Source organism: Mus pahari, chromosome 4 (assembly GCF_900095145.1).
Source record: "Mus pahari chromosome 4, PAHARI_EIJ_v1.1, whole genome shotgun sequence".
NCBI classification, from domain to species: domain Eukaryota; kingdom Metazoa; phylum Chordata; class Mammalia; order Rodentia; family Muridae; genus Mus; species Mus pahari.
The window spans coordinates 117,759,138-117,761,706 of record NC_034593.1 but is presented as its reverse complement, the minus strand read 5'-3'; the positions used below and the strand labels follow the sequence as shown (position 1 = coordinate 117,761,706).

The following is a 2,569-nucleotide window of genomic DNA, read 5'->3' as shown; positions in this document are numbered from 1 at the left end:
TCCTCCTCCTCCTCCTCCTCCTCCTCTTCCTTCTCCCCCTCTCTCTTTCTCTTTGACAAGGACTTTTACACCAGACTGGTTTTGAACTTACCACATAGCTGAAGATGACCTGCAACTCTTCTCCTCCCAGCTGTGCCCAGTGTGTGCTATGCCCAGTGTGTACAGATTATAGGCATACACTACTGTGTGCTATGCCCAGTGTGTACAGATTATAGGCGTACACTGCTGTGTGCTGTGCCCAGTATGTACAGATTATAGGCGTACACTGCTGTGTGCTGTGCCCAGTGTGTACAGATTATAGGCGTATACTGCTGTGTGCTGTGCCCAGTATGTGTGTGCTGTGCCCAGTGTGTGTGTGCTGTGCCCAGTGTGTAAAGATTATAGGTGCACACTGCTGTGTGCTGTGCCCAGTGTGTGCTGTGCCCAGTGTGTGCTGTACCCAGTGTGTGCTGTGTTGGAGATTAAGCCCAGGGCTTTCTGCAAGTTAGGCAAGAACACCACCAGCTGAACTATACCCTCTGCCACTAATTTTGCTTATATCCTAATTTTTGAAAGCATAAGTGAAGCACAGAAATATGAATAATATGTGTGTTTGACTGACATAAAACTGCAGAGAATAAACAAAATTTTTAATCTCCAAAATAGCATCCACTGCAACTCAACATACCCAATAAGCATTGTTGAAATTGTATTGCTTGTTGGCAAGATTGTGCATTTAATTATCTGAAAAAATAAATTAGAGATATTTAAGAATATAAGACAGATTAGTTAAAAGTAGTTAGTTACCTGCAACTAACATGTGGTACATTAGGCTAGAGTTTCTAAAAGAATATTTTGAATACTGTGGCATCAGAATCCCTCTAGATTCTGTAATCGGTAGACACCTGGGGTTCCTTTTTCCTTGAATAAAGATGCATGAATGCACAGGAGGTCACTCTGGCTTAGGCTGAGTGCAAACCTGCCCAAAGTCCGGGACAGACCCGGACAGTTCCACCTGACCGATTGTTTATCTAACCTGAGCAATCGGGAGAGAGACCAGAGATAGCCAAGTCCCTCGCAGTTCAGTTTCCACAGCAGTCGCGCTGTTTTAACCCGGACAAGGGGAGTACCGGATGTCACCCAATCTGTTCTTCGCATTGCCATTTCCCCCTTCCACTCAGGCCGGCTGTTCAGCCACCTGCAGCACAGCACCTCTGGAGGCTTAGATGAACTGCTGTTCGATTTATGGATTGCTAATAAAAGACGAAGAAGTCCTTTAGCTAAATTCATTCAAATTTTATCTCTTGACAATGCCGATTTTTTTTTTTTTTAAAGATAGGGTCTCACGTGACATGCTCTTGCCTTTGCCTCGGACTCCAGCGTGCTGGGGTTAAAGGCCCGTGTCTCCACACCCATCCCCAGTCATCTGTCTTTACCTTCATCTCTTCCCAGGTCTCTAGCATTCTGAAAATATTCACTCACCCATAGGCTTACTTCTGTACTTCTAGAGCACTTTACAAAAGTTCTAAGGCACTTTACAAAGGGTCTACGATTAAAATTGGTCAAATGTTGGAGGGAGCAAGATGGACAAAGTTCTTGTTAACATTTTGAAAAGGGATACATGATACTGTTAATTCTTGACATTTGTGTCTGAAAAGTAAAATTACCATACCAGCCACGTATTCATTACAGTGAATTCAACCTGAGCCTCCGTTTATGGATAATAAGCACACGAAATGGTAGCACAGAGTTAAACGTGACTTAACACAACTCTGGCTAATTTGCCCCAAGCATCCGATTCAGTGCGCATACTTTATACTTCCCCTGGGATATGTCATGACACATTGGATGCCAGCAGCAGTAAAACGCAATATTCAGAAGTGAGGCGTATGCCAATAGTATGAAGTATGAAACCTGCTTCTTTAAATAATGACCATAAAACCAGTCAAGTATCAGACCTGAGGTGTATTTCAGTCAAGAAAAACACATTGTTAGGTTTGAGGTTCTTAAACTCTTAAAGATATCGTATGCGTAGTTTTAATATATAAATGTAAAGCAAAATGAAGGCTCTGATAAGTTATGCTCATTTTTGCAAACTAAATACCATCTCCAGCTAATTAGGACGCCCTGCCCTGCCCCTGAGCGACAGCAGGAGCCTTATGATTAGGCAAATAAGAGGCTCGGCCACTACTGGGTGGGAGGGAGGGAGATCCTGATTGGAGCGGAGCGGGGCTGTAGGCGGCGCCGCTGTGACGTCGCTGCGAGGTTAGCCCCACCCCCAGCTCCACCGTCGTCAATAAGAGTTCTCGCATGGCCCTCTGTCAAAAAAACCGCATCTCCACTTGCTCTGAAATAAACACTCTTCTGTTTTAGACTCCGAAGGTTGCAAACAGAAGAGAGGACCATGCCGCTACAGTCTCTGTGAGCGAGACCCTAAGTCCCAGTCGTGCGCATGCGCCGAGGGCTACACGTTAAGCCGAGACCGGAAGTACTGCGAAGGTAATGTGCGCATGCACCGAAAGTCATCCTTTTGACAAGTGGCAGGAGGTCGGCTAGTGAAGTGCGTGTGTCTGTCTGTGGCTTGTCCTGG

At 45.3% G+C, this 2,569-nt stretch overlaps 1 protein-coding gene across 1 annotated transcript in view; it reads left to right on the top strand.

Annotated features, from left to right (window-relative positions):
* Egf (epidermal growth factor) overlaps positions 1 to 2,569 on the top strand; it is a 78,567-nt gene that overhangs the window by 28,906 nt on the left and 47,092 nt on the right. The window contains exon 6 of the mRNA XM_021195821.2: positions 2,353 to 2,478. Within this exon, the coding sequence (XP_021051480.1) occupies positions 2,353 to 2,478 (126 nt within the window). The remainder of the gene's footprint in view (positions 1 to 2,352; positions 2,479 to 2,569) is intronic.